This window comes from Sphaerodactylus townsendi, linkage group LG06 (genome assembly GCF_021028975.2).
Source record: "Sphaerodactylus townsendi isolate TG3544 linkage group LG06, MPM_Stown_v2.3, whole genome shotgun sequence".
NCBI lineage: Eukaryota > Metazoa > Chordata > Lepidosauria > Squamata > Sphaerodactylidae > Sphaerodactylus > Sphaerodactylus townsendi.
Window position 1 is genome coordinate 42,661,608 of NC_059430.1, and position 18,654 is coordinate 42,680,261.

Consider the following 18,654-nt stretch of genomic DNA (forward strand, 5'->3'; position numbering starts at 1 on the left):
TTCACCTCCCTCACCACAAAAATATGAGGGGCAGAGAAGAAAGAAAAATAACTCCATATATTTAAGATACATAGCTGTGAAAACAATATAATTTTTGTTTTAAAAATCTGGATATTTTTGCAGTGGAGAACTTGAAAACACCAAGAGAGTTCTAAAAGTCTTCATCCCAACATTGTTGTTTTTTTACTGCATATGCAGTTTTCCTATTTAATACTGTTAATGTGGCTATTCAGGGAACAAGTTAAAAAGCGACTTAACACCCAATCTGATTCTACATCTGATATAGATTCTGCATCACAGACCACTTAAGACACACAGCCTAAAGTGAAAGGGTGAACTGACAATTTATTGCAGTACAACACTGTTCAAATCCCAGCAACTTTCCTCTTGACTCCACAAATGCCATTAGCTTTGACACCATTTTTCTGGAATGTATATACTGAAGAGGCACAGCCATGCCCCCAATATAATAAAACTTCAGGTTAGAGCTACTTTCAGTGATTCAACTATCCTTGAGTAACCCAGCATACTTACTAATATGTTAAGAAATCTTAGAAATCTGTTTTTTCCTAATTAGTTGCCACCGTCACATATGAATTGTTCTTGCCCTCCTCCCCTTCCAATCTACTGAGGTCTTGCCAGAAAACATTTACTTGCTGTAATCTGAGGGACAAAGTAGGAAACATACAAACGATTTGAGAGATTTAGTAGCAGTTTTCCATTACTTCCTCATGTTCAACAGCAAAAACATCTCACATGCCCCTTCCCGTCTTCTAAAATGGAATGTTACTAACCACCCGACGGATTCTCAAGTTCTCAGTGTAAAGAACAGAATGTTGCTGAAATTCAGATGAAAAAATACCACTTCACCTTCACATTTAACAACAGTAGAAAACAGAATGTAAGAATGGGCCAGCCCATCTACTGCAGTAAGGAAAGCATGGTGAAAAAATACTGACAAACTGCAATATGGAGAATAACATCCCTCCATGTCCTTTTTCCTTGAAGCTTTCTTTCCATCATCTCTTTTACATCTGTAATGCATACACCATGTTGAGAGGGTTCAATTTGACCATAAGCATCGCAAAGTAAAACCCCAATAACTGTACTTTGATATTCTGCAATTCTGTTAGGTCCTAATACTTTGAAAGAAAAGTCAGTTTACAGGCAGATGCTCAGTGGAAAATAAACCACCTCTCCTTTCTTTGAGAATATGGCACCAAAAAAAGGCTACAAACTCCAAACTGTGTGCTCCTGCAGACAGAGCACTCTAGTGTCTATTTCTGCCTTCCCCATGGTATTACCTACATAATTAGTTCAAGATGTTCATTCTGATCCATAACAAAGTTTTGGGGTTTTTTTACTAATAGTCTCTCTACCAGTTTCTGTTTGTAAATCTGCTTTGCCCTCAATTTAGGATTTAATTTAACAGCTGCAATTGACACATTACAAGTTTTTTTGTTGCTGTTGTTGGAAGTGCAACAATATCTGGCTCTCAATGCAGAAGTAACAGAAAAAGTGTAGTTGCCAATATTGTCTCTCTGTCAGTTATAAGGCAGAATGTAGTCGATCCAGGCAGAGGCGTAGCTGGGCCAAACTGCACCTGGTGCGCAGTCTATATTTTCCGCTCCCCCATGGCCCCCCCACGGCGCTCCCCCTTCCCACACTTACCTTAGTTCCTTTTCTTTTCCTAGAACTTTTTCAGGCTGAAAAAAAGGCCTATTCACAGTTCAGGCTTAAAAACGGCCTGATGGGAACTATAGTTCCCAAGAGACCTTGTGAGCCCCAAGGTCTCCTGGGAACTGTAGCTCCTCAGGCTGTTCTTAGCCTGTACTGTGAACAGGCCTTTTTTTCAGCCTGAAAAAGTTCTAGGAAAAAGAAAGGAACTAAGGTAAGTGTGGGAAGGGGGGGCACCATGGGGGGAAGGGGGGAATTTTAAAATTCCCCCCACGCGGACTCAAATCATATAACACACGCATGTGGCACACCTCCTCACTTCCCCTGGTAGCCCCGCCTCTGGATCCAGGCAAGGATACTGATATTTTCTGGGTTCACAGATCTCTGATTCTTTTCAGTAGCAAGTTCAAGCATGATCTCTGGTTGCAAATTATCTTCCTTTGTGTGAAAATGCATGCCTCATATATTCCATATATCCACACTCTTTTCAGCTATATTCTATCTTGTGCTCACTGTTTGAAGATAAGCAAAAAGCATGAGTGCTAGCAAGAAAGAGGCAAAGCAGACTGAATCTTTGGCTACATATGACTGGGATTACTGCAGTCACACACAACTCTTAACTTTCTCTCCCCCCCCCCCGCCTTTAAATCAATTTTTATATTTAAAAATGCTTTTCCACAGACTTTAGATTATTCTAGTGTCAGCTGATTTTTAAAAAGCATTACTGCTGTTAAGTTAGAGAGGAAGCCCAAGTATGCCTCCAAACTGAGGAGAAAATATTCAAGTGGTCACTCTAGAGAGATCATTGTTTGCTTCAAGGTGCCAACTAGCAAACAAATAGACAAACAAGTAGACAAAATAGTTTTGTTTCTGAAGGCAGCACCACTGCTAATTTAAACAAGTGAGGCAAATGGATCATCCACAAGAGTAAAATTCACTCAAGTTCAAAGGTAATTCGTGAATAGACCACTAGAAATAAGCAAAAGATCCACAAGAAAGCTGGTTCCTCATCACTCAAAAGCAACTCCTTGGTTGTAAAATGTAGATGAGGATATGAGGTGTATAAAAATAACAGAGATTTTTACTGCACATATGTTGTCACAGTTGCAGAATTAAGACCCTGTCTTCCCAACATATATAAGCTCAGCGTTGTTCCAGCCGTTGGCCTTCTCCCTTTTGGAATCTTGCATTTCATGGTTTCAGCTCTACCAGCTTCAAAAATAAGACAAGAAGTGCTAGACTTTTGGCCAGACAACGAACAGAGAAGAGCTGTCCCCAATTAGAGCAGCTTTCCACTGGAAGGTGATATGGTGCAGCTGTTATTCATTGTCCATGGAAGGTGTGGTTTACACTTGTTTGTCTTATGTACTAGGTCCTGGTGGGATGGAAGGAGATGGAGGCACTGTTCAGTTGTTCTGGCTCAGCACACTGAAAGAATGAAAGGCTGTACCAGAAGATGGAGTTATAATGGCTTAAAGAAAGCAATTACCAGGATGTAAGTGTCCAGAGACGACCTCCCTGGAGTTCCCCCTCCTGCCAGTGCTGGACGTTCCCAGCCAGCCAGCCAGCCAGCCCCTCACTTACCGCAGGGTGTGACATGGGCAGACAGCAGACAAATGGCCAACAATGGTCCAGAGGCGTGGGGGAGGTCGGCAGGCTCATGGTGGCAGAAAGCGCTTCCATGGCTGGAGCCGCTAGTGGGATCAGCAGAAAGGACAGCATGCTTGGGTGAGAGAAGACCTCAGCCAGCCAGGAAACCCCAGGACTGAAGAGGGGACAAATGGGCTGAACACAAAAAGGAGTGCCCAGATGGCCTGGTTGGTGGCAGGGTGGGCTTGGGAGCTAACTACAAGGAAGTCCAAGGTCAGACCTGACCTCGGATGATAGGAAAGGCCCCAGACATTGAAGGAGGGCAGAGCCAACACAGAGCAAGGAAAAGGCAGCACATGGGACCAGAGAGGTGGGGAGAGATACAGCCTGAGAGCAGAGAAGCAGGGAAAGCTATTTTCCCCAGCTGCAGGGAATGGTGGGTGGTGCTAGTGAAAAGGAAGATTATAAGAAGCCCAGCAGCCAGACAGCCGAGGAGGAAATCAGCTGGATATTTCTGAAAGAGAACCCAGCAGCCAGGGACAGCTGAAACACCCAGTTGAGGTCCTGGCCCTGTTCTAAGACCCAAGGGAGGGTGACCAACACGATAGTGGAGGGCAAGGGGCCACAGCACGTGAAGGGGGAATGCCACATAAGTATGTTAACAATATGGTGTCATGCACCCAAATCTCCTGTGGCATACCAACTTCCTCTGACAAAGGTGAATAAACCTATCTTTACCAATTCATCAGACTCAAGCATTTCAACACTGGCTTGAAGTATCACAACTGAGAATTAATCTAGGAAGACTGGTTGCTACACTTCTATGGACATCTGCAGGGAGAGGTTGTGGAACTAGCTAGAAGAGCTGAAAAATGAAAATGGCAAAAGGAGAGGAAACACAGAAAAGATGACGGCATTTATTTTTGAACTTACTGTTTAAGGCACAAATTAAATTTTTTAAAAAGAGAAGGACAGGTAAGAAGAGGGTCAGGAATGCAAATGAAACAACTTTCTACAAACCTGTTTTCAGCCTGGTCTCAGAATGCTTCCTGAGACTAGCAAGAGGATTGCTCCCTCCCCCATAAGCAGATACACATACATTCCTCAAGAACTGGCCACTCCTCCCCCGCCCCCCCCCGCCCCCGAAAAAACAACAACCAGTCAGTGTCTTCTAATGTAAGACTGGTCATTCTTCCAGTACTAAAGAAAGCAAGACCCCGAATCCTGGTTTCCCTCTTGACCCAATATGCCTCTTTGTGTCAGGGCTAATAATTCCTCCTCATCCTACTAAGATTTTTATTTGTATGAAGCCATATGCCAAAGATCCAGGGCCTCACTGCTGAACAGCAGCTTGACAGGGAAGGGGAGAAGAATTTTATACTTCAAGATTCCAGCTGAAATACAGGCTCTCCCACATTATGCTAAACATTTATTTGGGTTATAAGTTTATGTAGTGTGTGACAACTGTCCAAACTAACCTTGCAGAAAAAGTTTTACAGTGAGTTTCATGCATGGGAATAAACCCAAAACCAGAGTAAGCTGCATTGTGGGGGCACGATGGAAGCCTTCAAAGTCTCCAGTTTAACTGCTTTGGGAAGCAATCACATCTGTAGACTGGGGGTCACAGAAAGGTCCGAAGCGTCCATAGATGTCCTTAGCACGGACAGCAAAATAGTATTTGCTGCCAGTCACAAACTGAGTAAGTGTGCAAGCCATAGGCAAAGGAAGGGCTTTCACCTCCCCAATCTTCTTCCATTGGGAGGGCACAGTGGCACTAGGGTCCTCATGGTATGCATACAGATGATAGCTATCCACGCTGGCACAGCTCCGTTCCACTTCTAAAACGCTCCAAGAAAGCACTATGCCATTCTGGCTCTGTACACGTGCTAGCTTCAGATGTGGCTTCTGCGGCAGAGAGGTATTAGCAGCTTCAGGGGGCAAGCGTGGTGGCTGCGGGGCATCTGGCAGTGGGGCGGGATGCAGAGGCCGCACGGATTCCTGGAAGGCAGAAAAAATATTTCAGAGAATAAACGCTGTGTGGATTGGTGTACATGTCTCTCATTCTATTTTCAAAAGTGTATTAGGTCAACAAATCAGTTTATATTATCACATAGCCACAGTCAATCCAAGGTCCCAAAAAGCACTAGATAAGATTAACAGTACAAAAAATTAAGAAACAATATCATATTCCCAAGCTCTAGTGCAGAGAAATCATGAGTAAGCTAGTTATTTTTTTAACCGATGCTGATGAATATTTTAATTCCTCAAAATATAAACCTTGGCAGCTTGTAATACAAGCATTCAACACGAAAATCAGCATTATGGCACCAAGTTATTCTCTAGTTTATAGCTGTTAGAAGGACCATACTTCCAGAAATTATGTACTCAGAAAAATGGACTGCTTACTTGTAACTGCACAAAAAGGCTGCAAAGCTCTGATTCGGAATACTCCACAGCTAGGCTTTTAGGCTTAATATCCTGACCCACACCAAGTACACATGCTAATGCATATGCCCAAAATAAAAAATTAATAGCTTCTTGCTCAGTTCTTCCAGAACAGCAAGTATTAAGCATTTGTTATGGAGAAACAGGGTAGGTTGTATGACTGGACAAATAACTACAAGTTACAGGAAATCAACTTGTTCGTCTTCTTTGTGGTCTCTGGGCACTCACACAAATGGGAAGACATCCGCAAGCTCGCTTAGTTGGGCACTGGATATCAGTACAACCCATGAAAAAACAACGTTGAGCACAGCACTTTCAAAGGAGGCATCCCCCAAAGTTCTGACATTCAGGGCATAATGCCTTAGAGAAGTGGAAAGTTGTGACCAAGTGGTTGCTCCAGAAAAGGAACACCTTTGCTAAACATAGAAGCCCTGACTCTTTTTGAGTGCAATCAAGCTGCCAACTCACAGCATAACTTTGTGGCTGATGAAACCCAACACCTAAGGCACCAAGACTTTGTTATCTTTTGTTCTGGTCCTTACAACAAACACAGCACCATCCAAACCTGGAGCTGGTGGGATGTGGAACCAGTGTGGTGCTGCCTCACTGCCTGCAACAGGGCTTTCCAGTGGTGCAGGGAGCTTGGAAAAGCTCCAAAACTCCCCCACTATTAGAAAGCGGCTTAAGTCCAAGGGCTGGTACACTGTGCAACCAGCCCTAAAACCCCAAATCAGTCAGCTCCATCCTGAGAGCACCCTGACCCACCCTCCCCCGCCCCATGCTGCAGTCTGAGTAGGGTGCCAGCGCAGTCCTGCTGCAGCCTGGACTTCTGGGTTTTGTGGTAGTGGGGCTGCAGGACACATGACCACCAGTGCGTCTGCCCCCTCCACTGGGCTAAGTGCTCTGGGGAAGGCAAATGGGCCGGTGTGAAGTCATGCTGGTTGCAGGAGCCCTTCAGCCCTCCTTTGAATGGGGCTTACAAACAAGTCAGGATTCTACCTAAAGGGATCCGTTCTATCGAGACAGAACTGACATTGAATGCAGTGTTATTTCACTGGATTCAAGAAGCACATTTCTTTACACTGGTTATTATAATTGTTCTTCTTGTCTCTCTGTGTAAGTTGCTGGAACACTGCATTTAGACTTTTGATTCTGTTTTCCTTTGCCTCTCACTTATTTTTATCTCTCCCTTTCCTCTACCCACCTGCCTCCCTACTGTGCATGCCCACCCAATCCCCTACTCATTTATAGTGCTGCTGCCTCCCCCAAAAGGAAAAGTTCTGTGTGAACATCTGTACACAAATGCTCCTGTGTGTGGGGATTTAACCCCCTTCCTCCCCTCAAATTTGTCAATATAGGCCCTAATATGAGGATTTAAGTATCCACACATAAATCCTTCTCTGTATGTTCACCTCAGCAGATGGATGAAAGTACTTACTGAATGCACTTGAGATGGCCGATGGTGCACTGTGAGCTGAGGTCCTCCAGATCCCAAAGTCAGTCCATTGTTTGCAACATATGCTGTTGTCTGAGGCATTCGCAATGTCACACCTGCACAGGAACCAGCAAAAATACAACAATACATGGAAGAATGTAGCCTGGTCATAATTTTCAGTTCTGTTACTTCTTAACTTACAATTATTTTGTGAATATCATTAAGATTGTTAAAGCTTTCCATCCTTTACAGTAAAGTATATAATATCAATCTTTACAGTAAAGTATATAATATCAACCTATAAAAACAAATACTACACAAAAATCCTAAGGTTATACAGATATTAGTTCAATTCCTCTATCAAATCATCATCTCCAAAATGGTATATAGCATTTGTCAAATAAATTTGAGCCCTCTTTTTTTCAAATAACATTATTACCTCCTTACTGTTGCCTCTAATTATTTTTCTGGCTCATAGAAGGGAAGTCCTAAAGTTCTGAGTGAGGGTGCAGAAACAATTTATTACAAGGGAATTTACTCTGTACATTTTGAGAAGCTTTTACAAATGTAAATGAATTTGTAACTACACATGCACATCTACACAGTGTAAAAAGCTGCAAGGCCTGAAAAAGAATTTCAGTGATGCCTACAGCCAAACAGGCTATTCTTTATAGCTCCAGGTGAACTGTTTTCTTAAATACAGACGAGGATGACATTAAAAAATCTATTCAAATACTGTACCTACATGGTACAGAATAAATCTGCAAGAAAGTTTGCTTACCTGAACTTTGTGGGTTGACCTGCCTCAAACTAGGGCTCTGCATAACATTGGTTCGTACAACATTCTGTCCTGATGGTGCAGGAAGTGTAGTATAGACCACCTGATGGTTTGCAGGGGTTCTTGGTACTGGGAGCCGGGCAGCAGTCTGAGTCATTGGACGATGGGTTACATTCACAGTTGTCTGGGCTAGAAGTCAGAATAAGCAGAATATAAGTATTATGCTCTATCTAGAAATCAAACATTGCAAAAAATCAAATGGTGCAGAAAACTGACGCATTTGAATCAGGCCTGTGGAACATAGTTTTTTTAAACACTCAACAGCATTTGCTTTCAGTAACAAGAGATATTTAGGAGAATCAGGAGAAGTGATAGCTTTCAAAATTCTTCAATGTCTACAGCAAAAGAACCATTCAATGAAGCTTTACCACACAGGTCAATCTGAAATTTGTTAAACTTGCATCTCCAAGTTATACTACAAAAGGAGGGATTCACAACATGGGCCAGACTGAAACTTAGGGGTGGCTTTACAGATGTACATGACATCACTGTGCCCCATTTCCAGGTCTTGAAATGCTAGGGCCCTAGCTACACATGAACATGACTATTTGTGTCATCACAGTACAAGGAAATAATTATTACAGTTCAGTACATCACAAACAGAAGTATACCTGACCCAAAGCCTCATAGGAGGAGCCAATTGCTTTAATCACCAACCAGTAAACTGGCTCTCCACACAAGGGAAATGAGAACAAAATAGGTGTCCACAATGTCAGCCCCTCACCCTCCATAGACAGCTGAGTCTTTGCACAGCACATGTTGTTTTCCTTGCCATGAAGCCTAGTTTTTTTCTGAGCTCTTTCTCAATTCTGAACATATTCCTCCCCACAATCCTAATTCTCCCTTTAAACAGTTACCGCTGCATTAATTCCTCTTGGGCAGGGTTCTCTCTCCTTCTTCCTAAAAGCAGAAAGGATGAGGAACCATTGACAAGCCTTTATTGAAAGAGTGAAGCAGATGCTTAGTGGAAACTGGGGAAGGTGACTGGGGGTGAACAAGATGGGGGGGGGGGAGGTTGCCCATCTTTTGCAGTGTCATTTCACTAGCAACCAAGTTTCCATTATACCACTGAGGGGGCCCTCATTGAGATGTAAAGACAGTCAGTTATTGGAGTGCAACCACACTTGCTGATCTGCTGGAATCAGAAGTAGGGCTGTGGGCTGTGTGAGTTGCATCCACTCAACTGCATGTTGTGCACTTTTGCTCTGGAGAAAGCCTCATAGTCAGCCAGCATCTAATTGATTCTAGTGGTAATTTTTGAAACAAAAACACGTTAGAAGAGAGATCGCTGTGGTAATGAATTGATGGAGCTTCCTCAAAGATGGATAAAACAGTGCGAACCTGATTTTCGTCTGCAGAGTAACTGCCCTACAGCAAAGCCAGTAATATTCTACTGAATCACCCCTTCTATTGACCATTTAATGATGTAAAAATACTATGATCTGAAAAATCTTCTATTTCTTTATTTCTACAAAATAAATGCTTTCATTGCACACTGCCCTTAAATTTCTTTATATTGAAGTAGTGGTATTTCCCACTGTTCCCACTGCTAGATAATGAAAAATCCAAATGGCTTGAATACAAAAAACATGCACAGCTTTATAAACAGTAAAATTACCTGTGGGGAGAACATGTATGGTGGTCTGTGATAAGCCACTTCCTTGTGCACCTGCCTGTTGGACAGGAGCTGTCTGTACTGGCTGCAGCGGACGAGATGTAGACTGGGTTGGCAGGCCCACTCCAGAGGTGCTTGATTGGCTTTGGTTCTGCTTCTTGCTCTCTGCTTCAAAAACAAGTCGATGCAGTTACAGACAAGACAGAAAAGGCAGCTGAAAAAAGTAACTTTAGTGTCTTCTATTCTATTTCATATGTAATTGAGAATTTAAATTCTAGTAGCCATTCTTCCCAACACAATCAATTTATATTCTATTTTTGTATAATGCATGAACAAAATAATCATCGGAGGAATATATATACATACAGTTCACTACTATACAGGGTTTCAAGCAGAGGTGGGATCCAGCAGGTTCTCACCAGTTCCCGAGAGTGGGTTACTAATTATTTGTGTGTGCCAAGAGGGGGTTACTAATTGGGTCTGCTTTTCCGTTAGAAATTCCATTAGGTCCAAAAATCATAAAGTCCTGTTGTTTCCTATGTGGCTGGTTAGCAAAGGTAGAAAACGGGATAATTCTTCCTGTTGGGCTGTTTAAAAAACATGTTTTAGAAATATGGTAAAGTTCCTTGTTTAAGGAAAGTATCCTTCTTTTGATTTCTAGAAACAAAATTAAGTATTTGAAAGTATTAAGTATTCGACAGGCAGTCAATTAGAGGAGAAGTAGTTGTTTCTGTTGGCAGTAGACGATAGGACTTGATATAATGAGTTTAAATTATGGACAGAAAGATACCAGCTGGAACTTTTTTTTTACAGTAAGTGTTTTTTACAGTAACAGAGAAATTATTAATGCCCCGCCCCCGGAATGCCCTGCTCAGCCCCATTGGCGCTACGCCACTGTTTGAATCCCACGACCATGGGAACCTGTTACTAAAATTTTTGGATCCCACCACTGGTTTCAAGGTACATCGACACATACCCAGTTCATGAAATCCTACGGTAGCCTAAAATATGTTTTAAGCTGTGGAAATCTTCAATAAATTGAACTACAACTTAATCTGAATAAGCTAGTATGACATTTTATGTGCAGGTCTAAGCTTAACCTGGTTGACTTCAATGATCACAACACTGTTAAACATTTGTTTCAGGACAGCTATCTCTGTAGGTTTGGACTCAACACTGTATGCTCCTTTAGTTTTAGCATCTCCTAAATAACAGTACTCAAATATATTGAGGTGCTGTGTGGTTTCCGGGCTGTATGGCCGTGTTCTAGCATGCTGCTAGAACACAGCCATACAGCCCGGAAACTTCACAGCACCTCAGTGATTCCGGTTGTGAAAGTCTTCGACAATACGCAAATATATTCTTTATAGATATATACAATTTAATCTTATGTTAGCATTTATCTTCCATTATGAGTTTTGCATAATGCCAAAATCCAATCTAAAATTATGCTGATCAGGGCATTTGCTGGAACTCTGGTTGCCTTCAAATGGTATATTATACAACAAATCTGAAAGTAACCTGTAACTACTCTTGCAATAAATCATTCTGTCTCTTTGTGCTTTCAGTGCATTATCTCAAGTGAGAATGTGTACTGCTTTCCGCAGTGGTGGTAGAAGAACTGAGGGAGGTGCTTCTTCTCCTTTCTAGTCACATGACATTTGGGGCAGGAAAACCTGCCCTGGGCTCTGGTTGGGAGGGAGAGGAGCACTCTGCAGAGTTCTAATCCTCACTAAAGCTTGCTATTTGATACCGTGGCTGACCTGCACAAGTGCAGGCCACAAAGGTGGAATATGCTGAATCTTCATTAGCTGCAATAAATCTTTCATTAATGGCCTCATTTTAAAGGCTCAGAAAGACCCAGCTTTTATGTTTGACGTAGATGAAGAAGACAGCAGGTGGCATGGAAACTATCCCCCATTCTGGACCTGAAGAACTGCCATACTATCCTTACTACAGTGTCACTGAGGCTGGACTAGTGTGATGCATATTGTATGAGACTACCCCTGAAGACAATGAGGGAGCTTCAACTGCCTCAGAATTGGTGGTATGGTTGTAGACGGGGGTTAAGCTTGAGCACATTATCCTAATTCTTAAATATTTGCATTTGCTTCTGCATTCAATTCATGGTGCTGGATTAACTTTTACATTAGCTGGGACCCTCATAGCTGAGGGACTGTTTGTGCTCATAGCACAGCAACCACTGTGATCGTTGTTATCTTAAAAGGGTATTAGGATGGCTTTGGATGAGCCCAGACATTTTCTGTGGCTGTTCCAGTTTTGTTGAATGGCCTTCCTGAGACAGTGAGAAAAGTTCCTGCCCTTCACAGCTTTAGGAAGCTGTGCAAGACTGAACTGTATAGATGAGCTTCTTAGGGCACTTCCGCACATTCAGAATAATGCACTTTCAATCCACTTTCACAATTGTTCGCAAGTGAATTTTGCTATTTCGCACAGTAAAATCCAGCTGCAAAGTGCAGTGAAAGTGGATTGAAAGTACATTTTTCTGCAAGTGTGGAAGTGCCCTGAAAGTCCATGAACAGTAGTATTTGTTTCTTAAGTGTTTGGCTGTAAGAACTGGTTGAAAGGGCTATCTTCTCTTTCATTGTTGCACCAGTTTTAGAGTGATTTGTGATCTCGCTGTGCGATTCTTCAGTGCAAGAGAAAAGTGGGATAAAGTATTTTAAACAAATAATAATAAAATCTGTTCATGGTATGAGTACTAACTGCAAAATGTAAGCACGCACACACGCACTAACATCGCTATCGCCATCGCTAATAACACTCACACTGTCACATGTCCCTGGATGGTCCCAAGCCATATAGCTGCTTTTGCTCATCCTCTTCCTCCTGTAGAGATTGGCTACTGATGTGTGTGAGTGTATAAAACTGAGCCTGTCTGAGTCTCACCACACTTCCCGCCTTGTCTCCTTCCTGGGCCTCTTAATGAGAACACTGCATTCCAATCCTTTAGCTTTGAGATAACATCTGTGATTCTATTCTGTTGTTATGCAAACAACCAATTATGTTATATTGTCTGCTTCAACTAATCACACCTAGTTTGGGGGGCTCCTAAAAGTATATCAATGCATAAGCCTGCTGTGACTTTTCAGATCTGTCTATGGATCCCTATGTGCCAATATCCTGCCATAAAGCTTCAACAAAGAATATCATGACTAATCCTGAGTTCTTCAATTGAGCCTGTGGACACAGGGCATGACTGACTCACACACACACACACACACACACGAGAGCCTGCAGAAGGGCGGCCTAGACAACAAACAAACACTGGAACTCTGGCTGCCTTCAAATGGGGTTATATAAGAAATGAGAAAGTAACCTATGATCACACACACTTCATTATAAATATAAACAGAACAGAAAGAAAACCAAAAATCAAAACACATGTACCAATTATATCAGAAGACTAAGAAAAAATTGTTTACATGATAACAATCTGATAAACAATAGTCACTTAATGTATTGTCGAAGGCACGGCCTTCTAGCACACGGCCATACAGCCCGGAAACCACACAGCACCCCAATAGTCACTTACTTACAATAGCTGCTATTGCCAATAGCAAGTGATATAACAATAATCATGAAATAATGCTTATCAAAATCTAACAAAAACAATAAAATACAATTTATGATACACCTAATAATATAAGTTGCAATATATAATCAAGTAGATGAAGTAGATAAAAATAACTAAGAAATTACTATTATAAATGATGATGAATTCTCAAATATTAAACATTGAATACACAAATTATCATTTCTATTTGTAATATATTTAAGAATTTTATGTTTTATTCCCTTTAGATCCCATTTCAATATGTAGCATATTATGAGGATTATTAATAATTTATGTACAATATTTCAACAACCTCTTTCTCAACTCATCATTTTTAAAATAACAATATAGATTATATGCTTTCCACTCATCTTCTTTGACTGGTCCCTTCACAAAAAAATGGTCAATTTTGCTGTCACTGCATATTTAGCTACATACATACAAACAAACATGTATATATTCAGTAGATTTCTCTCAATCATTTCTTTTTATAATTTACCACCATCTCCATTTTTGGAAGTAATTACTTATAACGTCCATCAGGTTCAGTTAATTTGTCATTATATCTTCTCATTTACCTTGAGAACAGCCATCATCTTCATCATCTAGGGTAAGGTCAATGACTCCGCTTGAACCTGTGGGCTTTCCACTCTGAAAGTCAAACAAAATTTGTCATCTTTGCAACAGTGAATTAAAGTTGCGTGCTACGATTTTAATACTGTTACAAGAAAAACCAGACTACAAATCAGTGGTCATCAGTGTCCCCACCCCACCCCAGCACCAGTAAGCGCCACATCCAATACCTCAGCAAAAGAAAAATTATTTTCACTTAAAGCGGAACTGACATGAAGAGAAACCAATCTCCATAGAGTGCCAGAACACGAAAAACCACATTTTAATTGATTCCAAGAGTATTGCCAAAGTAAACTGCAAAATAGAAGTATTGAGGATTAAGGCAACACATTTAAGGGCAACATAGATGTAAAGCCATTGTATGTGGAAAGTGATATAGTAAAGAATGGGATCTTAGGATCTGGAGGAGGAACAAACTATTGATAATGCTCTCTAAATGAAAAACTATTCTCTATAGTTTTAAATATAGAGAATGTGCTACAAATAACTATTTAAAGCTAAAACCAAATAACGTCCCCATTTTAGACTTTAACAAATAATGGCATTGTTAAAAGAAACCAACATGACAGGATAAAACATGAATAATTTCAAAATAGGCAGATGAGACTACTGTTTAATAATGGTAGTAGTGGGGAGAACACTATTTTTTAATGGTAGTGATGGGGAGAACACGTGTTTATTGAATGTCACTGGCATCTTGAACGTATAGTACAGGGGTAGGGAACCTTTAACACTCAAAGAGCCATTTGGACCCGTTTTCCACGGGAAAAGAAAACACTTGGAGCCGCAAATATTTTTTGACATTTAAAATAAAGATAACACTGTATATATTGGGCTTTTTTACCTTTTACTCCACTCATTCTGAGAAGTGCATGGATGCACCCGCCCTGCTGCCTGCAGGGCGGGCAAGGATGGGGCCAGCGGCTCGGCCTCGCCGGCCGCCGGGAAAGCACCCGCCCCGCTCCAACGGGGTGGGCGAGAGGGGAAGCCCGCGGTGCGGCCCAGCCGGCTGCGGGCAATTGGTGCGCCCACCCTGCTGCCTGCAGGGCGGGCAAGAATGAGGACGGCGGCTCGGCTCGTAGAGCCGCAGTGCAAGGGCAGAAGAGCCGCATGCGGCTCTCGAGCCGCAGGTTCCCTACCCCTGGTATAGTACAAAGTCAACTTGCTATTGTATGTTTTGATGGCCACTCTTGCATGCACTGGGCAGATCCCATAAACTCCACTATTTGTGAAAGTGGCCGAACAGTGACTTTTTATCTTGTTTTGCTGGGATGATGAAACAAATGCTTCAGGCTTCAGGCTTTTTTGCTCCATTCCCCTCCCCTGCTCCACTTCCACCCTCCCTAATGATCAGGAAGACTTTTTAAAACTTTATTTCAACTTCAAGCATTTGTACCATATTAGATCTGTCAAAATAATGATAGATCTAATACAGGAATATTGAAATAATAAGCTTCTCCTTCCTCCCGCAGCAGCAGCAGCAGCAGCAGCAGCAGCAGCAGCAGCAGCAGCAGCAGCAGCAGCAGCAGCAGCAGCAGCAGCAGCAGCAGCAGCAGCAGCAGCAGCAGCAGCAGCAGCAGCAGCAGGAAGTGTGTGTGTATTGGGAGGGAGAGAATATCAGTTCTAGGACATGGCCTTCTTCAGCAGAGTGTGGTCCAGGGAATGGCTTTGTCTCTTTCATTGGGGGCAGGGAGGTTGAAAGAGGCTACAATATTGATATTGCAATAACAGCAATATTGATATAACAACAATTTAAAGGGCTTTAACAAAGCCAGCAGTCTTTGATGATGAGATGTGTGCCTTTAAGTGAGTTGATGAGCAGATAAGAGAACCAGAAGAATCAGTTAGAACTGAGATCAAGGAGAGTTCAGCAAGCAAGCTGTGCAGCAGGCAGTGGGATGCCTCCTTGCGTGTAAACATGGAAATGCAAGATAACACACTATAACCGTACTGTGAAGTGAAGAGCCCCGAGGAAAGCATTCTATGCATAATGGACTAGGTAAAAAAGGGAAAAAAGATGGATAGAACGGGGCTATACTCTCTTCCTCATCTCGGCTTTCTCATATACAGTAAGCCTTCCCACCACCCCATCAAATATATATGGCATATGGTACTATGAGGAACTTTGGGGAAACAGTTACAAAAAAGTAAAAACATGGTTTAGTCTGTTTGCCTTGCTGCTCAGAAAAACCCTACATTGCAACCCCACCCCCCATATTCTTAACCAATTCTGAACGCTTTTTATCTAAACTGGAATAAGGCAAACAAGCTCAAACAGACGAATGGACAGGAGACAAAAAACCCAAGCACATTGTTTGAATAGAAAAAAAATTGGATAGGTTTACATTTCTGGGGATTATAACTTTTGATCTACACAGAAAAAACACAAAAGCAATCTACCTGTGATGCATTTTCAGGAGCCTTCTTTGCTGAAATGTCTGTTGATGGCAGTAGAGGTGGCAGCAACCTTGATGTCTGGCTCTCTTGAGGGGGCAAGAGATAATTTCATTGAACAATCTAATTAAATCCCATGCAATATAACATTTATATACATTGTAACAGCATATTTGATACATGCAACTTGTACAGTCGATTGTTCAGATTCTCTCTTCAGAGCGTAAGCACAGAGATAATTAAATTCATAGAGGCAACAGTGAGCTAGAATATACATCAATCATTTCAGAATGCAGTAATAATATACCCAAACATACATTCAAGAAACTGGCTACTTAGTACAAACCAGTACTCAGACATTCCCACACCCTGAACATCATTGCAATGTTTTTGTTCCAGCTTCACTTTCTCCGTATTTCCCTGACTTCACCATCTATTTTTCCCCATCTATGTTTTTCAGTCTTCCCAATGTCCCACTTAAGTCCTGACTTTCAACTAGTCTATTTCAAACCTGTCCTCTTGCCTTTCTTTCTCTCAGACATTTAATCCAGCTATCTTCCACAAAAGGTTTATTTTTCTTTAGCTGTTCTGCTTCTTGGTTAAACCTTGCCCTTTAATTTCCCAGGTGAGGTTTGAAATCACTAACCTTCTCTTCCACCACAGAAGACTACGAACACTGCAATAAAGAGTCACTTATTTATAATTAAATAGCATCAAGGTGTTAAACAAATTACAATAGATCCCCTGATAAAGCCACAGGTAAAAAGCTTTGGGATCAGGAAACAACAACGAAGAATTTGTTCAACACCATTATTTATTTTTCCTGCTAGTGTGGCCCTAACTTCTCTTTACTCAATTAAACAGGGCATTAAACACTCTGAAAGTTTAAAGACATGGAAGATGAAGAAAGATTAATTTGGGTAAGCGGAAGGAAAAGAGGGGCTGTGACTAGTGAGTATATATGTAAATACAGGAAAAAGAAAGGCATATATAGCTCCAGGCAACTGTTGCCATGGAACTGGAATGTTGGAAGAGAGGAGAGCATCAGTCTAACTGTGGGAAAGGATGAAAAGAAAACAATGGAAAGAAAGATACAGAAAGTCCTTCTGGAAACTAGCAGAGTGAATATAGTGAGACAGAAAGCAATCCTGGTGAGACAAACTATGTCCTTGATCTCAAAAGGCCTAGGAGTCTGTTGTCTCTGAATGCTTACACAGTCTGCTAGTTGGGAAGCAATGAAAAACACAGCAGTGGGGGAACCAGAAACCTGCTATGCAGTGTCAACCCAAGCCCACTACAAATTGTTTCTCACACAGGCAATGCTGTAGCTGTCAGGGTCTGTTCCCCCGCTTTGTCTGACAGTGAAGATGATGGCCTGTTATGCCGGTCTTTTGACTCCAACAGAGGTGAGACCCCCGAAGCCAGACCTGGCAGCAGTGACTCATTGGAGGATGAGGAACCAGCTGCGGCCACACCAGCTTCTGATGGCCTTTCAGAACCAGGGCCAGCTCACCAAGCACCCCCAGAACAGTCCCAGAGCTCACCTCCAGCCCCCCCCCCGCTCCCCAGCTTGCAGCCCTCCTGGTTCCCCTACCCCGCTAGAGCAGCGCCAGCAACAGTGGGACCTGACACAGCAACGGAGATCAACCAGACTAGCTGCTCGCAAAATGTGAGTGCTCACAGACTTGGCTCCTTAAGGCAAGATGTGAGTGCTCACAGACTCAGCTCCCTGAAGCATGGCAATCAGTCCCACATGGATAAAAAGGGCTGGTTGCTGCTTCATGCCTTTGCAGACGACAACAGCTGACGTTGATGACACTCAGCTTGTGGACTTACTTTGTGAGAACTGTACTGGCCTTGTTTTGCTGAACTTGTGGACTTAGTTTGTGTGAACTGTACTGAACTGTTCTTGAGGACTTAGTTTGAGTGGACCTGGCTGCACCAATGGAGCGGTGTATCAAGAAAAGCTGTGAGTTTCTTTGCCTATCAAGTAAAGCTGTGAGTGTTCACTACACCGTGCCTTGTGCCTCCTTTGTGGCCAGCCTGTGACAGTAGCATTAAGTAGGCCTCAGTATAGGAAACTAAAGTACTGAGAGGGATACAGGGGGCTCTGAAATTGTCAAGTCATTTGGAAAAGGAGGCTACTTCAAGAAGTTATTGTCTTTACCCTAAGTATTTAGGTTTCCAAACTTTTGAATAATAAGACAGTAATTTACATTACTACCTCAGTTCAGTCTTCACTGCCCAATGTACAATAAAATACACATCAGATCTGCACAACTTGTTGTTGAACATCATTTAGTTCTCCCGATGAGATTGAGAATATCTGGGGTGTTTTCCACTGACCAATCAGGGAGGCAGGATCAAATTTTTCCTTCCATGATGTCGCTGGGACATGCCCCTTCTTCCCCAGTTCTTTCCTGCTTCCCAGGAGAGTAGTTGTCTCATTG

The 18,654-nt window shown here is 42.2% G+C and overlaps 1 protein-coding gene across 8 annotated transcripts in view; it reads right to left on the reverse strand.

The window, feature by feature from the left end:
- Positions 1 to 4,164: 4,164 nt before the first annotated feature.
- The window catches only part of LOC125434394 (activating transcription factor 7 interacting protein), a 128,563-nt gene continuing 114,073 nt past the window's right edge, over positions 4,165 to 18,654 (reverse strand). For 7 of the 8 annotated variants that reach the window (XM_048499705.1, XM_048499709.1, XM_048499703.1 and 4 more), the window contains exons 10-15: positions 16,211 to 16,293; positions 13,756 to 13,828; positions 9,604 to 9,768; positions 7,929 to 8,114; positions 7,151 to 7,263; positions 4,165 to 5,265 (exon numbers count right to left, since the gene is read on the reverse strand). In XM_048499705.1, the coding sequence (XP_048355662.1) occupies positions 4,849 to 5,265; positions 7,151 to 7,263; positions 7,929 to 8,114; positions 9,604 to 9,768; positions 13,756 to 13,828; positions 16,211 to 16,293 (1,037 nt within the window). In that variant the 3' untranslated portion in view covers positions 4,165 to 4,848. The remainder of the gene's footprint in view (positions 5,266 to 7,150; positions 7,264 to 7,928; positions 8,115 to 9,603; positions 9,769 to 13,755; positions 13,829 to 16,210; positions 16,294 to 18,654) is intronic. The other variant, XM_048499704.1, reaches the window with a different exon arrangement.